The sequence below is a fragment of the Moschus berezovskii genome, chromosome 20 (assembly GCF_049115385.1).
Source record: "Moschus berezovskii isolate FMDL1 chromosome 20, NW_MosBer_1.0, whole genome shotgun sequence".
NCBI lineage: Eukaryota > Metazoa > Chordata > Mammalia > Artiodactyla > Moschidae > Moschus > Moschus berezovskii.
This window is the reverse complement of record NC_142479.1, coordinates 32,511,853-32,529,942: the sequence shown is the minus strand read 5'-3', so window position 1 is coordinate 32,529,942 and position 18,090 is coordinate 32,511,853. Positions and strand designations below refer to the sequence as shown.

Here is an 18,090-nt window from a genome sequence, read left to right as displayed (position 1 = left end):
ATCTTCTCTCTCCCGTGGAGCCTGTGTGCCTGGCACCGTAGGCACGGGGGACCCAGCCTGCACTGGGCCTGCCACAGCCTTGCCTCCTCCTCTGCAGGTGGCCTAGGTTACCTAAAGGACACAGGCACTGGGTGAGGTCAAGTCCCCACTCACTTGGCGGTACGTCAAGATCAATAGAGGCGAGAGGCAAACTGGGCGCCCCGCCTGAAGAGCCTGAGGGGCGGGGGCAGCTGTGGGCTGTCTTCCTGGAATCCAGTGGCCAGCAAACATCCTTATTCCCCTTCGTGCTTGGCCTTGCCTGGAGGAGCCCCCATTTTCTCTGGCAGTCTCCGGTGAGCCTGATTCTGGCTTCAGGATTTCTGGACATGACAGGAGGTTCTTATCTAGGTGAGGTTGGGGGTGGCAGGCAGGAATGAGGCTAGGTTTGGAGAATGTGAGGGGTACCAGCCTGAACACCTCGCTTGGGAAAATGCCCTCACCCTGCATCGTGGGAGGTGAACCACGCTGCCCAGGCCCATGGATGCCTGCCCGCATGCCTCTCAGGCAGGCATCTGTGTGCCTGGGCAGGGCGGTTCTCCTTCCTGCACCCATCATTATTTGGCCCTGACTTGGGGAGAAGAATCAGGTTCTGGAATGGGACACCCGGCTTGGAAATGGCTTGTAAACACACACACACACACACACACCAGAAATGGCTTGTACACACACACACACCAGAATTACACACACACACACACCAGAATTACACACACACATGCACACACCCCAGAATTTAGTCTGGGTTGTCCTTTTTACCAAGACCCTTCCAAAGTATTTTTGCCATGAGTCCTTCTAACCAGCCGTCACCTTCTCTGTGCAGAGGCAGGCTGGCCTCAAACCAAAGGATTTGGTTTCTGGGGCAGAAGAAGGCACAGTTTGCCTGTTTTTTAATCAGGGCCCTAGGTTCCCCACCCAAACCCTGTGTCTTCCTTAGACCACTGGTTTTGAGGTCTCTCCCTGTGCCTCTGAAGGAGGAGCCCCTGCTATAAAGAGTCTCCCATCCTCCCTCCCTACCCCTTCTCTTCAAAATCCCCAAACTGCAGCTCTTACTGTTCTGTAGGAACAGATGCTTGGCAGATCTGAAGTTGGTTGGGAGGGCTGGTTTTGGCTGCAGAACTGCTCTCAGCTCATTTGGGGGAGGGCAGCGTGGGCAGAAGGACTCACAAATCAAGTTGTGTGTGACTGTGTGTGTTGTTAACACATTGGTACTGGGCACAGTAGGGACTCTGGAGCTGACTGCCTGGGTTTGAATCCTGGCCCCTGCTGCTTACTAGGTGCATGTGCTCAGTCATGTCTGACTCTTCGCGACCTCATGAACTGTAGCCCAGACTTCTTTGTCCGTGGGATTTCCCAGGCAAGAGTACTAGAGTGGATTGCCATTTCCTCCTCCAGGGAATCTTCCCGACCCAGGGATTGAACCTGCATCTCCTGCATTGCAGCCGGATTCTTTACTGTTGAGCCACCAGGGAAGCCTCACTGGGTGACCCTGGGCAAATTAATTTCTCCGTGCCTCATTTCCCTCATCTGTAAAATAAGAATAATAGTACTCCCTTCAGAAGGCTGTTTTGAGGATGAATGAATCAATACAAGTCACTCAGAACAGCGTCACGTCATTATCATCTGTCCCTGATGGCTGAGAAGTTCTTGATACCTGGGAGCTCGATGGGCCATCTGCCCACAGGAATGCCACAGCCAGTTAACAGCTCAGCTCGGCTCACGGCAGGTGGGGGGAGGGGTTTACTCTTCTCAGGATGATGCTTTTGCCCCTGAGGCCTTCCAGGTGGTGGTTGTTCAGTTGCTCAGTCGTGTCCAACTCTTTGCAACCCCGTGGACCGCAGCATGCCAGGCTTCCCTGTCCTTTACCATCTCCCAGAGCTTGCTCAAACTCCTGTCCATTGAGTGGGTGATGCCATCCAACCATCTCATCCTCTGTCATCCCCTTCTCCTCCTGCTGTCAGTCTTTCCCAGCACCAGGGTCTTTTCCAGTGAGTCAGCTCTTCCAGGCGGAGACAGGGAAGTAAGGTCCAGGTGGGACCCCACGCTTACTCGGGGCCACAGAGTAGCCTCAGAGTGGGATCGCTTTGCCCTGAGCATCCACTGTCATCTGTGGTTTGCTGCCAGCTTTCGAAGGTCTGCTCCTTTTCCTGTGACTTCCTCCAGTCAAATTCTTGGCTGATACCAGTACCTTTCAAAGGCCAGGCTTCTTTCTACCTGTTTTCCAGTTGAACAAACAAACTCTACTTTTTTGTGGTCTAGTTACAACTCAGTGTATTTGTTTACAGCTGCCTTGCCTCTGACAGCCCATGTGGATTAGGGCTAACAGGAATTGAGGCATATGGGACTTCTCAGGTGGTCCAGTAGTGAAGGCCATGTGCTTCCTTCGCCACTGGACAAGGGGGCCCAGGTTCGATCCCTCATCAGGGAACTAGATCCCACATGCCACAACTAAAGATCCTGCTTATCATGTGCCTAAACTAAGCCCTGGCACAGCCAAATAAATACATATTAAAAAAAAAGAGTATTGTGGCACAGAACAGAGAGGCAGCCCTGACCCACCAATTCCTGGGTCTGCTCTCTGCTCCTTCCTTCACACATAGGAGTTTGCCCAGGCACTCGCACCTTGAATTTTCTAGCTACTGTTGCAGAACTTTTCAAGTGAAGTGCCTATGATAGAATGTAGTAGCAGTCGGATCCGTGCCTTGTTGCCTTGTTCCTCCCAAGGGAGCTTGTTGGAGCCTCTCTAGCATGATGAGCATGCCCCAGAGTCCTTTCTCCACTGTGTCCTCCTCTCGGCCCTCCTCATTAGCTTTGTCCAGATGGCATTGCAGGGAGGTGTCCAGCCATGGTCCCCACTACTCCAGGGCAGACCTCCTGGCTTTCTGCTCAGTATAAGACTTCATTGCCTTATTTGCCCTTAAGAGTTCAGGGTTCTGCTAGCAATTCGCCTTCTGGGAGCACTAACATCAGACGAGTCCAGCAGCCGGTGATGTGGGGAAGCCCTCAGGCCACTACATTCCAGATGTCTTACCCATTCGTGGTCCAGAGACTCTGCAGAAACAAGGAATAATTGTGTGGCACTGAGGGGCTTTCTCCCAGGCCTGGGATGCCTTGGGGTGGGGGCTGGCTTCCACTCAGCCTTGCCTTTACAGCCCTTTGGCATCTGGCTTCTGCTCTCAGGCTGGGGGTTCAATTGCGGCTACCATCCCTTCCCCCACTTCTTTCTGAAGCCTGGAGGTCAAGGCAAAGCACATGGGGACAGGAGTCTAAGCTGACTCTGGGTCAGGGGCAGCAGAGAACAGCAGGGGGTCAGGGACAATGCCTGAAGGAGTCTTTGTCAGGGATGACAAAGACTTTGTCAAGGACAAGCTGAACAGGGATCCTCTGGACCAGACCTCCCCAGTAGAAAGTTCTGCAGAGTGGTAGCTGTTCTGTCATCTTTGCTTTCCAGCTTGGTAGCCGTTAGCCACACATGGTTATTGCCTACTTGAAATGTGGCCAGTGTGACTAAGAACTGAATTTTAAACTTTATTTGATTTTTAATTTAATCGGAAGCATTCCTTTGTTTCAGTTTAAATAGCCGCATTTAACTAATAGCTACCATGTTGAATAGGGCAGCTCTAGATAGCTCATTCAGGAAGAGATGGTGGAGTGGTCTGGAAGCTTGTCTCCTCTTGCAGCCCCCCCTGGTGAGTCTGGGGAGGAGGGGCATGTTTTCCCTTCCTCCCAGGAAGGAAGGCTTGTCCTCTTGGGCAATTTCTACACTTCACCAGCTCAGGAATCCTGATGCCCCAGGGCCAGCAGGTCCTGGCCGTATGCCACCACAACTGTGGTAGTGCTTTCCCAGCTCACCAAGCGTGTTTTCTGCCCAGCCTGGTAACACACAGGCACTCACATGCCCCAGTGGATTTGGCCAGGGCTCTTAATGTGGAGGTGGTGGGTTGGTAGGAAAAGTAGAAGCTTTTGCATCTTCCTTCCTGCTTCTATGGAGTTTGGATCTGTGCTTTATTTTGACTTCAAAGGATTCTAGAAACTGGCCCAACAGAGGTCCCCAAAGGTGAACACGTAGATCCTCAAACATTTATTGGATGTCCTGTGTTTAGAAGACACTGAGGTTTAGCTGAAAGAATGGCTCTAACTTTGAGAATAAATAGCACAGTCTTCCAGTCACACCCCAGGAGACCTCACTGATCTTTTATTTAAACTGGTGTGTCTGACCCTTAAACTGGGTTTCCTATTTTTTTCTCCTGTGGACATAGAGAAGAGTTGTCAACTATGTGAAAAGGAAAAGAACAGTTCTTCATTATGCTTATTGGCTCCTGTCTCTCACAGAGGGCAGGGATGGGAATGTTGTGTCATTCATTTACTAGTGCCCCAAGTCTTGGTGGAATTTGGGACAGGAGTATGGAGGATGTTGGGAAATCATCTTCAAGGCTGGCCCTTGGCTTTGGACCTTGTGGGAGCTTGGCAAGCAGAGCCAGTTTGGAAATCCCCAGGGGCTATGAGGAAATCCCCAGCAGCTGAGAGTCCTCAGGGAGCAGCCGGCCCAATGGAGCCACCAGTCAGGTGGTCCCTGCTGGCAGCCAGGACCTGACTTCGAGGAAATGGACTCCTGGTCTTGTCAGAGAGGACAAGCCCAGACTTCCTTGCCTGGGCTCTGTGCTTATGAGATGGTATGGGGTCCACAGGCTCTGAGCAAACCTTTGGGTATGCAGAGACAGGGACTTGGGGAGCCCTAAGCCTTAGTGGGATTCCCTGGTGGCTCAGACGGTAGTCTCCCTGTGTTGCGGGAGACCCAAGTTCGATCCCTGGGTCGGGAAGATCCCCTGGAGAAGGAAATGGCCACCCACTCCAGTATTCTTGCCTGGAAAAAAATCCCATGGACAGAGTAGCCTGGGGGCTACAGTCCATGGGGTCGCAAAGAGTTGGGACACAACTGAGTGACTTCAGTGACCACCTCTGGGGCAAGCCCACTTACCCTTCTGGATTGCTTGCCCCAGAACTGTCCCCACCACACAGGCTCAAGGCATCCCTGGAGTCTTCTGTTTATTCATCCGTTTTATTCCATCAGTAAGCGTTTGAATGCCTACTATACATGAGGACTGTTTTGGGCTGTGGGAATGGAGCAGTGATGAGCACAAAGTCTGCGCGGAGCTCGTCCTAGCCTCCTCTCGAAGTACCCATGGGGTGAAGGGAGAGGCCATCTTGACATTTCAGCCTCCTCTCCAGGGGGCGCCTCTTGGTGGCGGGGCTGGGAGGGCTACCCAGAGGAGGCGATATCCCACTGCCTCGGCCCTGGCGGACCTTTGAGAAGGAGGCGGCCGCCCTCTGCCGGGCTTTAGCAGCAACACAGGGCGGATGCACCGCGGGATTCCAGGCGCATGTGCCGACCTGGCCCCGCCCTCTGGCGCTGGCGGCGAGCGGGCGGGGCCAGGAAGCGTAAGCCTCAGGGGTTGGGGGCGGGGCCAAGGCTGACTGGGCCCCTATCCACCTCCTAGGCAGGATTGTCTGCCCAGCCCTGGGTGTGCACCGTGGGTCTCAGCAGGTTTCCGCTAGCCCTCCTCCCCATCCCTAGGCTTCTTCAAGGAGGTCTGTTGAGATCCACTGGTTATTTAAAAAAACAATTAAAAAAAACCCCCAACAATTAAAAAAAAAAAACTTTAGTATCTCAAAGGGTATCAATCACCACTAACACCCTTACACTTTTTTCATAGGCGAGAAGACGTTTGTTATACACACACACAGGTAATAAAGGATAATCCTTCCCAGCAGAGGAAAGTCACAAGTACTGAGAAACCTTTGAACTGATCACCCTGGAGAATGCATTTGTCTGGTGGTGAGGCATCTCCTACCCCAGAAAGCAAAAATGCTCCAGGCCCTCCCCTGCCGTCAGAGCTGAGTGCTGGAAACAGGACTTGCCCCAGCTTCCCTAAATAAAGAGTTCTATTGCATGCTTCCCTCATAGCTCGGTTGGTAAAGAAGCTGCCTGCAATACAGGAGACCCTGGTTCAATTCCTGGGTAGGGAAGATCCCCTGAGAAGGGATAGGCTACCCACTCCAGTATTCTTGGGCTTCCCTGGTAGCTCAGCTGATCAAGGATCCGCGTGCAACTCAGTCGACCTGGGTTCAATCCTTGGGTTGGGAAGATCCTCTGGAGAAGGGAAAGACTACCCACTCCAGTATTCTGGCCTAGAGAATTCCATGGACTGTATAGTACATGGGGTCACAAAGAGTTGGATATGACTGAGCGACTTTCACTTTCACATTGCATGCTAGGTCGCTTCAGTTGTGTCCGACTCTTTGAGACCCTATGGACTGTAGCCCACGAGGCTCCTCTGTCCATGGGATTCTCCAGGCAAGAATGCTGGAGTGGGTTGCCATACCCTCCTCCAGGCATCTTCCTGACCCAGGGATCAAACCCACATCTCTTACATCTCTTGCATTGGCAGGTGGGTTCTTTACCACTAGTGCCAGGGGGTCAGGCCAAGAGTCCTATTAGTAACATTTTATACATTGCAAATTAGTAATAATACAATGGATACTACACAGTTAGTATTCATTTATGGAGACAGTGCTTATAGCCTTTTTCTTTTTTTCAGTTCTGATTAAAGGGGTATGACAAAGACAAATGGGGTCAGAGCAGTATTCTTTCATTAATATGTTAACTAGAACCTCAGTCTCAATGTTTTACAAACTATCTCCCTCTAAACCAGCCTGAACAAATTCACAGTCTAGTGGTTAGGGGATGAAACAAACAAAAAAACAAAAAAACCCAAAACAGGTATTGTGCTTCCCCACAGTGTTCACCTTGAGGTATTACATGTCAATACTAGTTTCACAAGTAAACCACTTACTCCTCAGAGCCTCCTGCCTAGCCTGCCCCAGCTCTGCTCAGCTGCTTTGCCTGGCCCAGTGCCCAAAACAGAGCCAAGGACTGTTCACTCATCCAACACTACCAATGTGGGAGAGCAGGGTAGTTGAAATTGTTACTCTATCTAAATATTCCTTTGGTCCTCATTCTTTTCTCCACAGCTAATTGCACATGAGCGACTGAACTGAACTGAACTGAACTGAATTGCACATGTAGGCTTCCCTGGTGGCTCAGTGGTAAGGAATCCGCTTGCCAATGCAGGAGATGCAGGTTTGATCTCCGGTCTGGGAAGATCCCCTGGAGAAGGAAACGGCAACCCACTCCAGTATTCTTGCCTGGGAAATCCCACGGACAGAGGATCCTGGCGGGCTATAGTCCATAAGGTTGCAATAGAGTTAGAAACGACTTAGCAACTAAACAACAAGTTGCACAAGTACCTTTCAGATCAGTTGGTTAAACTCAGTGGGTATTTACTGAACACCTACTATGTGCCTAGTTCTAATGGGTGAGACGGTCTCTAAAGGAAGTAGGAAATGTTCTTGTTTTCCAGGGAGAGAAGAAGGCTTAAACATGTGACACAAATGTATTACCATCAAAACATCAGTTTGGTCATGGCATATATTCACTCATTAAAATTCAATAAATTCAAATACAGCTCAACCCCCCCACCACACACACAAACACAACCAGTGCGAAAGTAGAGCTTTCCTATGAAACCTTTTGGAAGATGAAATGGTGTAAAGTGAAGAAGCAATTACCTTAGGGCACATTTTGCTAGTGGATGCATTACAGCAGCAGCAGCATTACAAAATCATAAAGCACAGATACAGATTCAGTTCAAAGCTATGGTGATTTGATGCTGAGAGGCTGAGTGTGGTTCCTGGGGAAGGAGCTTGGCAGGCTTGCCCAGGGTGTGTGCTGCCTCTGAAACTCTTGCTGCAAAACAAATGCTGGACACAGTTTTTGCTTTTATAGCATTTTTTCCCCATAAAAGCAAACATCCTCTTCAGATTTCTTTTGCTTGTCTGAAGCAGGTACTAATGTAGGTAAGTCTTCTGTAAAGCTAAGTGGCATAAAGCAAACTTTCAAAAAGCAGAGGATACCTGTATGTGGTTGTGTAGGAAACTGTATTACTTGTAGTCTGAAATTGTAACCATTGTATTTTGTCTACTTCACTGGGTACATTATGCTTTCAGATATACGGATGGTATATACAAAAGCATGTGTACTGTATTTTATGAACAAGTTAAGGGATTTTGAAGAGTAATTTTGACTATATTCTATTTTGTCTTACGTGTTGACTTTAGAGAACATAACCCACATGGTGTGTGACTCCCATGTATGTGACAGAGCTCTGTGCTGAGTATATTCAAGAATCACCACGAGTGAGCAGTGATATTAACATTTATGTATAGACGTGAACGCTGTAGTGTTTAGTAATCATTTAATCACTATTGACCATTTGCCAGACCTAATGCTAGGTGCTTTCCACGTACTATTTTTTTAAATTCTCACAGCAACCCAAAAAGATAAGTATACTATAAGGCCAAAAAATGGAAAGTTTAAGAAGTAACTTCCCCTTAGGTCAGACTGCAAAAAAAGAGGCCGAGCTGAGATTTGGTCTTTGTACTACCACAGCACGCAGGTCTTGGGTTTTAGGAACGGCTTCATGAAGGAGATGGGACTCGAGATGGACTTGGAGAAATGGGGAGGGTTGGGAAGGTGGAGAGGCTGGTGGAGAGGCTTTCAGAAGTAGAGGCTCTGAGGCTGATGAGGGCCTGAGGTCTTGTCTGAGAGAGTGAGAGCCTGGTGTGCCGGGGAGATGGCAAGGGTGAGAGAAAGGTGAGGGTGAAGTGCTGAGGAGGAGCCAGATTGTGGCACTTGAGGCACCCGGCGTGGTCTGGCTAGCTGTGGGAGTGACTGCATGGCCCCCCAGAGCCATAGGGCAGCTGTAAGGACCAGTCCCCATAACAGCACTGAGTGTTGGGCCACAGAGGGACCAGCCGTGGTTATGTATGAAGCTGAGTGGTTGCCAGGGCCCCAGCTTCCCCCTCTGAATGAAGAGGTCGTCCTTCTCATGAAGGGAAGTGAAACTGCTCCGAGAGGGTCCCCGTCAGTAACACCAAGCATCTCAGAGACGGAGTAGACAGAACCTAGTCATGAGCAGAACCTCAGAGTGGATGGGCCTGTGGTTACCAGGAAGTCAGAACAAGGCTGTGCAGATATAGTGACCCTCAGTCACCCAGAAGCTTCCAGGACACTACTGAATGGGAGGGGAGCCCCGAAGGTTCTCACACAGCCAAAATAGAGAACACCCAGTCTGTGTGTGAAAACCCAGGCCCTTCACTCCCAGCAGAGGCTGCAGGCTCGCTGATATCCCACTGGTTCTGCTCTGGCCTCTTCTGTCAGGCTTGGTTATCAGGTTTTCCAGCCTTTGGCAGAAACAGCATGTCAGAAGGAGGTGAGACTGCTGGAGACAGGCACGCTGACAGGCAGAGTGACAGTAGGGACAAATGAACCGAACAGACAGCAGATACACAAAGGGCGTCGGAAGCCACGGGGTAGAGCGAGGCTTCACGTTGGCTGCAGTGCCGAGACGGGCCTGGTGCCCTTGGAGAGTGGTTCGGTGCATCGATGAGGCAGAAGCCAGGCTGTCAGTCAGGAGCTCAGAGTTTAAGGTGTTTGAGATGAGTTCTGTGCCTCAGACAGTTAAGAATCTACCTCCAATGCAGGAGACCCAGGTACCATCCCTGGAGAAGGGAAGATCCCCTGGAGAAGGGAATGACAACCCACTCTGGTATTCTTGCCTAGAGAATCCCATGGACAGAGGAGACTGGTGGGCTACAGTCCATAGGGCTGCAAAGAGCTGGACACGGCTGAGAGACTAACACTTTCCCTTTCAGAGTGTTTTACCTGAAGAAATTTAGAGAGTCTATAAAAAGTCTGTTATTTTTATGGTTTTAAGTAGTCACAGAATTGAGAAAACTACTTAAAATAGAAAATATTTTGTCCCTTAAAGGGGATAGACTTCAGTTACCTGGAAATTTTGCTTGTGATGTCCCTTTTCTCCCCCTAATGATCACAGATAGATAATAATTGTTAAAACTTATTGAAAACATATGGGCTTTGCAAGTCCCACTTCATTTAATCCCTGACCCTATGTGGTAGGCACTGTTTTTCTCCCCATTTTACAGGTGAAGAAATGGAAGCACAGAGTTAAGTTGTGTAGTTTACTGCATGGAGGAGGCAAGATTGAACCAAGCAGTCTGACTCTGGAAATCTCACTGACTTAAGCACAGTACACCGTGAATAATTCCTTTAAAGCAGTGATTCTCAGAATCATCTGGAGGGCTGGTAAAACCATAGGTGCTGGGTCCCCTATCCAGAGTTTCTGATTCAGTAGGTCTGGGGTGCAACTCTAAAATTTACATTTCTAACAAGTTCTAGGTGATGTTGATCCTGCTGGGCTGGGGACCACATTTTGAAAACCAAAGCCATTTCACCAACTGAGGTTTCACCAATCTCATACTAATAGAGGCAGTGCAGCCTAGTCCTCGTTTCGCAGATGACGGAAATTTAAGTCACCTGCCCATGGTTGCACAGCTAAATCATTGTCCTTCATTCACCGGCTCTCTCATTGATTGAACAAACAGGCACCTCTGCCCTAGGCCTTATGTTGACCCTCCAGTCAAGCAACTCTCAGCTGTGGCTGCATGTAGGAATCACCTGGGAGCTTTTAAAAATCCCAGTGTCTGGGCTGCCCTCCCAGACCAATCAAATCAGAAACTGGGAGGAAGTGGTGGGATCCAGGTGTCGGTATCTTTAAAGTCCCACAGGCGTTTTCAGTGTGCTCCCAAGGTTGGCATCATTGTGTCAAGAAAGCCCTGGGGATGCAGAGACCTGTGACATGGTACGTGCCCCTGAGGGGCCAGATCATCTTCCTAGGAAGACATACCATTCCCTAGGAAGCAGTTGTTATTTAGTCGCTCAGTCATGTCCAACTCTGAGACCCCATGGACAGTAGCCCACTAGGCTCCTCTGTCCATGGGATTTCCCAGTCAAGAATACTGGAGTAAGTTGCCATTTCCTTCTCCAAGGGATCTTCCTGACCCAGGGATCAAACCTGGATCTCCTGCATTGGCAGGCGGGTTCTTTACCACTGAGCCACCTGGGAAGCCCCCTCCCTCGAAAGCAGTACTTGAGTGCTAAGGTGCTTCAGTCATGTCTGGCACTTTTTGACCCTATGGACTGTAGTCTGCCAGGTTCCTCTGTCAATGGAATTCTCCAGCCAAGAATACTGGAATAGGTTGCCCTGCCTCCTCCAGGGGATCTTTCTGACCCAGGGATCGAACTCGCGTCTCTTATATCTCCTGCATTGGCAGGCGGGTTCTTTACCACTAGCACCACCTGGGGAGCCCAGTCCTGATGGCTGGTACAGTGAGTGGCAGGAAGGAGGTGGAGCTGGGCTTTGGTCTTCTTGGGCAGACTCTTCACAGGGCCCACTGGGCTCACTGGAGCGGCCAGGATGACAGGCCTGGGGTCTCCAGAACCCCTGCTGGGCCCTGGTTAGGTGACAGTTCAGCTCAGGCTTCTTAGCACCCCCACCCTCACCCCACCGTTGCTTTTCCTGGAGAGGAAGAGGGAGGCGACAACTGTTTCCTTTATTCTGCAGAGCTGACAGCGTCTGAGACAGCTTCAGAAGAGCTGTCTCTTGGCTCCTTCCCACCTGCTCCCAGCCTCCATTTCGGCCTCATGGGTGTCCCCAGTCCTGGTCTGGGCACCCTGGGATACTAACTCCAGGCCAGGCTTCTCTTCGTGTGGAGCACTGGCCTCTCACTGCAGCCCTTGCTCATCAGTCAGACACCCACAATTTCCTCTGCCTGCAGGGCCAAGGCCCACCCACCCCACCCCACCAGCCCCACCCTCCTCAGTCGCTGGCAGTGTGGGGGAGAGGGACGTCTACACAGAGCGTGCAGTCAATTCCATGCACGTCCCCGGTGTATTTATAACAGGGAGGCGGCCACAGTGGGCCTCAGACTGATTGTGTGGGTCTCTGCTCCTGCTGGACGTTACAGGATGGCCGTGCGGCTTCTGTTTGGGCACAGCGTGCAGCGGGTCCTGAGTGTGTCTGTTGCTGTTGTATCGGAGGTGACGTTAGTGGTTGTCCTGGCCTCTGCCGCAGTCATTAGATGGCTGGGGTGAGCCTGTGATTGCGTGTTCTCAGAACACTGTGCTGTGATCAAGGGTTCATGTGTGCTGGTGTGTGTGTGTGTGTACGTATGTGCACGAACACGCATGTGCTCATCTTGATCCTGGCCCGTGGGGCTGGGGGGCTGCAGGTCTCAAATTCCTCTGCTATTTTTAGGGGCCATATCAGCTCAGCTGTCTGGAGCCTGGGTGTGTGTCAGTTGGAAAGTCTCCCCCTCCCTGTCCCTTGCCCCTAGCCCTCCAACACCTCCGGCCCCCCCTCACCGCACGTCCTTCCCCTCAGAGCCTCCTCCTCCTCCTCCAGGCACGCTGTATCCCCCCTCTGCCTCCCAGCATACCTGGTTCCCGCAGTCCTCCCGGTCAGGCCACTCAATCTCTCACTCTCTCCGACTGGCTCTGGCCAGGGTTGGGCAGCTCTGGTCGGGAGGGGCCTGGGGAGAGGGAGGGGAACAGGGGCGGGGCCGCTGCCAGTGCTATTTTGAGCCGCTAACGGGAGCAGCATCGGAGAGGAGACTCCTTGCTCTGGGCTGCTCCAGGCCAGGCCATGCGGGTGAGTGTCCCTCTGACCCCCCACCCCGGAAACGTCCCAGACTCCTCACTCTGTTTCCTCATTTAGGAAAGGAGGGGCCTTTTTGTCATTTCCCTCGATGTGGTTGAAGTAGGTGGGGAGGGAGGGGTCAGGCTCCTCTCTTGGCCTCTTGGTGGGGAGGGAATCCTTCATCCCTGAAGCCTCTGCCTCTCAGAGGCGAGGGGCAGGGACTCCTGGGCCTGACTCATGACTTCGGGAGTTTGGGAGGGGGCACCATCCTCTAAACCTCAGGGTCCGGGGATTGTATCAGTCACCCCACCTGCCGGGACACTCCTTCCCCACAAACTGTGAGTGCTCCAGGCCTTCATTCCTGAGAATGCTATTTCCTCCCGAAGCCCAGAACCCCAGCATCTCCCAGGCCTTTGGAAGTCCTGTCCCTGGTTTGCGTTGCCGGCAGAGCCCTCCTCCTACCCGCCGCCCCTCTTTCCTCCTGGTGAATGAGAGAGGGGTTTGAGAGCGCTGGCCTGGGGACTTGTCAGGGCTCCCCACTCAGAGCCCCCAAGGGTGGGCTCAGCGTCGCCTCCTCCGTTTCTGTGAGTTGGACACTCGAACGAGGCACAGATGGCATCTCGGGGATGCCCTGACCCTCTACAGGTCTCTTTTTTAGCAGAGATTACTTGAGAAGAGTAAGTTCCTTAAAAAAGCAAGTGAGGAGAGACATAGCTGCCTCCAGTGTGTTCTGCTCCCCCCACGCCGCTCCTCCCGGCCACCAAGGATAAGGTTTTCAGTTGTGTCAGCAGTTGGCCGAGTCTAGGAGCTGGCATGGTGGAGGTGGATCAGGAGCCTGAGATGTGCCCGAGAGCATTTGTGTCCCCCTGTGCCCAGAGCCTGCCCCACCCCAGCTTCAAAACTGGCACCAGCCCTGAGGTGTGTGGGCGGGCTGGGGGTGGGACCTGAGAGACTTCACACCCTGGGAGTGGGTGCTTCCTGCTTAACACCCCACCCACCCCTGCCCACCTTGGGCATCCAGGTCTCTGGCACCAGGTCACAGATTTGGGGTCATGCACGATGATGGCTGGGCAGTTGGCAAAGTGCCCCGCAGGCGGGCAGTGAGGATCCCCAGAGAACGGGGGCCCCCCAGCAGGTCTGGCCGTTGGAAGAGGAAGCCTGGGCCTTCTGCAACTGCAGTGCTGACAGGAAGCCATCCCAGCGCACCTGCTTCCTCCAGGCTGGCCCGGCTGGTGGTGGCCTCGCACTCGGCGGCTTTCTGTTCCGCCCTGGGCTGGAAGGAGGGCTCTCGCTGGAGGCTGGACCAAAGGGGCCGGGCTGTCCCTGCCAAACTCTTCTCCCCTTTCTCCTCTGGCAGCCTGGCCTTGAGGGCATTCCTGGCAGAGCCCCCCCATTCCTCCCAGGCGGCTCAGTATAAAGCTTTTTGCAGTCACGGGCAGGTGGAGGGGTAAGGCCATCTCTGGAAAACCCCTGCTTTCTACCCAAACTGTTGCTCTGGCAGGAGGTATCGTGGGAGGGCAGTGACGCAGGTGAACCAAGGAAGGGAGGGGGCAGGGCTACATTCTGTCCCTTAACATGAGCCTCCGAGGTTCCTGCTGGAGGACAGACCTGGGTGTGCGTCCCAGTCAGCCACTTGCTCCCATGAGGCCTTTGTTGCTGTTCAGTCACTAAGTCGTGTCTGACTCTGCGAACCCATGAGACCTTGGACAGGTCAGTTCTGAGCTTCCTTTTGCTCATCTGTAAAGTAGGGATCATGCTAGTATCTGCTTCCGAGGGATGTTGGGAGGATTAATTGAGATAATGCATGTCAAGGGTTCAGCACAGTACCTGGCACTTAGGACATGCTCAGTAAAGGCTAACTGTCCTTACTGGTATTTCTTCCTTACACCGCCACCCTCCTCTCCCATCCTTAGATAAGTTGGTGCTAGGTTAGGACTATCAGGTCACCTGGGAGATACCCTGTGCTTTCAAATGGGACAGTGTTGGTAGAGAGGAGAGCTGCCAGGCTCCTTGGTCACAAGTGGCGGATCTTCTCTTTCTTTAGGCACTCACTCTTGGGGTGTCCATTGTCCTTGGGGGCTCACAGTGGGTGGATATCTTGCATGGACACTTGGGCCTCAGTGCATTTGTCCAGGCTGAGCACTCCATGCCTGGAGGGTGCCTGGTGGGTGGAATGATTCTCCTAGGGGCATTTGTGCACCCGTTCCCTCATACAAGGGACCCAGAGGATGATAAGTAAAGGGCGGATGGTCCTGCTCATGATGCAGAGGGTGAGACCCAGCCTGCCTCAGCCCCCCAACCCAACCCCAGCCTTGGAAGACTTCAGGGCAGAGGGTAGATGGGTCTCTCCACATATTTCTTGAATTTCTTTTCCTTAAGAACAAATGTTTTTGGCTGTTATCTCCTCTGCTTTTCCTTTTTTCTTGGACTGTTTTGCCATCTTTATAATAGAAATAAATAGTAAGTAACAAATACATAACACAATAAATACCAAGTGTTTCTATTGCGTCTAATTTGCACAATTTACAAGATTGTTATGATCACTGTTTGCTTACTATTTAGGTTCTAGTGTTTTTGATTGAGGTTATTTTAGGAGGAGTTTTCCATATGGCTACATTGTCCACGTATTTGTTAGTTTAAATGGCAGCAAAACAATGGATTGTACTAATTTAGCACAGTTTACCTGACCCCCCTCCCATTCTAGGGAGTTAATTATTTCCAATTTAGGTCTATTATAGATGGTGCATCTTTGCATAGGTTTGTATGTGTGTGTGTGTGGGGGGGGGGGTTTCTCTTAAGTCAGCTCATTGCTTATACATTCCCAAAAAAGGGTTGGCTACTGTTGGCTCTGCAAAGAGCTACTAAGCAATTTCAGAGTGTCCTGCCCTCCCCTCATCCCCATGGCAATTGGGTTTACTATCTACTTATTGTTGCTAAATTTAGAGATTATACCTCCCTTGTTTTTCCCCACATCCCTGGGAATAGGGATGGACAAGCTTTATTCTCGATAATTTACAGCTGGCAGAAGAGATCAGACGGGAATAAGAGGTTTCTACAGAGGACCCCTACTGCAGGACCATCAGGCAGCAAACATCTATTAAGTGCCCACAGTATGATGAGTAAAAACAGAGTCCTGCCCATGAGGAAATCACAGTCTGGAGAGTGATCTAGACAGCACAAGCGGCTCCCAAGATCCATCCTGGCTGTGAATGGCGGTGCTCCCACCTGCCAGCTGGGGGGCCCTCATTACGGGACTTGCCTTCTCCATTTCCTTACCCAGAAAGTAGGTTGTTGTGAGGATTAGGTGAGGAGGGAGTGTGAAGCACCTACCACTGTGCTGAGTACCACAGTGAGGATTTGGTGAGCCTTGGTTTCTCTCCCCTTCCTGAAAGAGAAGAGGCCAGGAGTGCCAGACAGGCAGGAGGTGGCCAAGGCCTCAGAGAGTGGCGGGGTCGTGGTCGCTTTGCAAGTCCAGAAACTCAGTTTGGGCACGCTGAATGCTGGTAAGCTCCGCCCTTTCAATCTCTGCTTTGGCTGGACCCAGGCCTCCTGAAGCTCGATGCTGACGCAGATCTTAACCAGAGTTGGCCACTAAGGATGACTCAGCCCCCCGACCCTGCCTGACACAGCAGAAAAGATGGGCCTCCAAGGGAGCCGCACAGGCTTGCAGCCAGAGCCACTGGGGCTAGAAACACCAGCTCCACCACTTACCAGCTTTGTGACTTCATCTCTGAGTCTTCTTCCTCATCAGTAAAACGGGAATAATAATGGTTCTCCTGTCCTAAGGCTATAAGATTTATATACAAAATAAACATAAAACACCTTTACAGGGCACTTCTCATTGTAGGTGTTTCATGTTCAGTAATGAATGTTGTTGGAAATGTCTGAACTCACCAGAGAGAGGACAGGTCAGAGAAGAGAGGCTGTTTCTCCCAGGCACCCTCGCTCCACAGAACCATCAGGTCTCAGTTCTGCTAGAGTAGCAGAGAGAGATGCAGGTGACCGCAGCAGAGAGAGATGCAGGTGACTGTAGCAGAGATGCTGCCACCATCTTTGGGACTGTATTCCTTACCTGTTCTCTGTGGGACAAAGACAGGTGTTCCTTGATTCTAATTTTAGTTAAAATCTAGTGATAAGGAAGAGAGGAGAAGATCCGGGCACTTGAGCACAGAAGCCACAGAAAGAATTTCCTCCAGGGAAAAGCCTACGTCTGTGGTCAGAAGGATGCTCCTGAGGAGCAGCTAATGTGGAGGCAGCCCGGTGTCCTCAGAGCCTGAGGCTGCCGGGCTCCTCTCTGGACACACGGGAGAGCTGGAGCAGGGCATCAGAGGATGAGTCAGTGAATTAAACAAGCCAACTTACAGTCTAGAATATGACCTGACAATAGGGTAGAAGCTTCCATGGTGGCTCAGGGGTCAAGAATCTGCCTGCCAATGCAGGAGATGAGGGTTTGATCTCCCTGGGTCGGGAAGATCCCCTGGAGAGGGAAATGGCAACCCACTCCAGTATTCTTGCCTGGAGAATCCCATGGACAGAGGAGCCTGGTGGTCTACAGCCCATGGGGTTGCAGAGGAATTGGACACAACTTAGCCACTAAATAGCAACAAATAGGATAGAAACATCAACAAAGCAAATTAAAAATAATTCACTGAAAACAAAATATTCTCTTTTGTTTTTTGCTATCATGAATTCATGGTAAGTAAGAATAAGAGTGATAGGCTTCCCTGGTGGCTCAGTGGTAAAGAATCTGCCTGCAGTGTAGGAGATGCAGGTTCAACCCTGGGTTGGGAAGATCCCCTGGAGAAGGAAGTGGCAACCCACTCCAGTATACTTGCCTGGGAAGTTCCATGGACAGAGGAGCCTGGCAGGCTACGGTCCATGGGGTTGAAAAGAGGCAACATGACTTAGTGACCAAACAACAAGAATAAGAATGAACCAGTTTAAACTCCGCTGACTTGAACAGATTCTTGAAATGACACCTCTCCCTGGGCTGAGGCAGATTCCACCTGTTGAGTTTCGAGAGGACCCGCTCTGGTTTCTAACCCCCGGACGCGACAGCTGTGTTGTTGTTCCCCGGGCCTCCTACCCTTGGCAGGTGCTGGTGAGTTGCAGGTAAAAGGCAGAGCCACAGGAGTCCTGCTGCTGCTGCTGCTAAGTCACTTCAGTCGTGTCCGACTCTGTGTGACCCCATAGACGGAAGCCCACCAGGCTCCCCCGTCCCTGGGATTCTCCAGGCAAGAACACTGGAGTGGGTTGCCATTTCCTTCTCCAATGTGTGAAAGTGGAAAGTGAAAAGTGAAAGTGAAGTCGCTCAGTCGTGTCCGACCCTTGGCGACCCCACGGACTGCAGCCTACCAGGCTCCTCCATCCATGGGATTTTCTAGGCAATAGTACTGGAGTGGCTTGCGATTGCCTTCTCCGCACAGGAGTCCTAGTC

The 18,090-nt window shown here is 51.5% G+C and overlaps 1 protein-coding gene across 8 annotated transcripts in view; it reads left to right on the top strand.

Moving 5' to 3' along the window:
- MYO18A (myosin XVIIIA) overlaps positions 1 to 18,090 on the top strand; it is a 101,180-nt gene that overhangs the window by 24,881 nt on the left and 58,209 nt on the right. Inside the window, exon 1 of one of the 8 annotated variants that reach the window (XM_055402446.2) lies at positions 12,445 to 12,665. The exons of the other annotated variants lie outside the window; for them this stretch is intronic. Coding sequence (XP_055258421.2) covers positions 12,660 to 12,665 — 6 coding nt within the window. The 5' untranslated portion in view covers positions 12,445 to 12,659. Of the gene's footprint in view, positions 1 to 12,444; positions 12,666 to 18,090 lie in introns of those variants that run through there. 8 annotated transcript variants of the gene reach the window in all.